At 35.2% G+C, this 1,868-nt stretch overlaps 1 protein-coding gene across 1 annotated transcript in view; it reads left to right on the top strand.

The window, feature by feature from the left end:
- LOC103379654 (UPF0606 protein KIAA1549L-like) overlaps positions 1-1,868 on the top strand; it is a 48,265-nt gene that overhangs the window by 32,086 nt on the left and 14,311 nt on the right. The window contains 1 exon segment of the mRNA XM_025056469.1: positions 350-456. Within this exon segment, the coding sequence (XP_024912237.1) occupies positions 350-456 (107 nt within the window).

The following is a 1,868-nucleotide window of genomic DNA, read 5'->3' as shown; positions in this document are numbered from 1 at the left end:
TCAGTTACATTCACTTAGTAAAATCCACTTTAACACCAGTATAGATGGTGCACATATGCCAGCCCACTAGGTGGCAGTAATGTCTTTATATGTTGACTATATGAGCTGTCATTTTAATGGGAGTTCATACTGAAATATAAACATTTGTCTTGTTCAACTCCACGTTTGTCTGTTAGTTAATTAACTCAGTAATATAAACATTTGTCTTGTTCAACTCCAGTTCATTAACTCAGTCGTAATTAATTAATCATGATTCATTTGTATTTTAATTTTGTGATTTATTTACTTGTTGTTTAAGTGTTGTTTTTTTTTATCTCTAAGACATGAATCACTGCTGTGGTTTCTGCAGGGTTTCCGTTTCACCCAGCTGCCTGACATGGGCATCGGTTCACCTCCACCACCACTGATCCCCTCCAGACCAGTACCAGGACCACCACCGGGCCCCCCAATACGACGGTAACACACACACACACACACACACACACACACACAGGGTGTAACAGTAGAACAGGAAACCAACGTTAGGCCACAGCAGAACATAGTTCATACAGACAGTTACCGATGCTGCCATCTGCTGGACGAAGATATACTACAAGCCCTAAGAAGAAAAAAAAAAACATTACTAAAATTACTAAAATATGAGAAAAATAAAAGTTATAATTTGTATCTGGTCTTTAAAATTAAAAAAAAATTGCAAATGTAAATATATATAAATATATATTAATCATCACAGGGGGAGAATTCGATTTTGATTTAAGCTGATTTATTTTTTGTATATAAATTATAAAAAATAAACACGTTAGTTATTCAATATTATAAAGTTATGTATGTTTTGAAAACACTGGGCTGCACCTTCATCAGGTGAGGAGCCCAAAACCAAAGTCTCCACTGAGGCACCAAAACAACTGGAGCCGACCCTGACAGCATCAACATGGACACACTGTGGTGTAACTGTTATAAAAATATATGTTTATCAAATATATATGAGGTGGAGACGTCGACGCCCAGTTTGTTACATGACCACTGAGCTGATGCTGACAGAATGATTGACAGCTTCAGTTCAATACAGGAGAACACACTGTGAATATCAATTCATGTGGTTCCACCCCCCCCCCCCACCCACACCCACCCTCTCTCTCTCTCTCTCTCTCTCTCTCTCTCTCTCTTTTTCTCCCCCCTCTCCTCTCCCCCCTCCTCTCTCTCCATCAGCATCTTCATTTAAATGCAGTTGCCGTGTTCTGTTCACCCTGTTGCTGGGCACTTCAGCACTGCAGAGTTTTACCTTAAAGAATGCAAAGAGGAGCATGACCGCCATCTAGTGGATAGTCTTATTATTATTAATAATAATAATAATAATAATAATATTATTATTATTATTATAATATAAAATAATATAGAATAATAATAATATAAATAATATAAAATAATAATAATAATATAAAATATTATATTATTATTATTATTATTATTATTAATAATAATAATAATATAATATTTTATATTATTATTATTATTTTATATTATTTATATTATTATTATTCTATATTATTTTATATTATAATAATAATAATAATATTATTATTATTATTATTATTATTAATAATAATAATAAAAACGTCCTTCGGTGTTGATGCAGCGCCATCTGTTGGTGGAACAAAATCAGCTTAAAGATGTTGTGCGAAGACCGCAGAGACGTCAGTGAGGACGTTAATGATTCCATCAGTGTCCACTCCAAAGACGTCCAGTCTCTGACTCGTCCTCGTCCTGGTGTAATTGGAGTTGGAGACACGGATGCCTGACCACATGTTTTATTAGTTAATCATTTCACTGGACACACTCCAGCTCCTCCCGTGTCCCGGGGGGAGCAG

Source organism: Cynoglossus semilaevis, chromosome 6 (assembly GCF_000523025.1).
Source record: "Cynoglossus semilaevis isolate Cse_v1.0 chromosome 6, Cse_v1.0, whole genome shotgun sequence".
Taxonomy (NCBI): domain Eukaryota; kingdom Metazoa; phylum Chordata; class Actinopteri; order Pleuronectiformes; family Cynoglossidae; genus Cynoglossus; species Cynoglossus semilaevis.
This window is presented reverse-complemented; position numbering and strand designations above follow the sequence as displayed.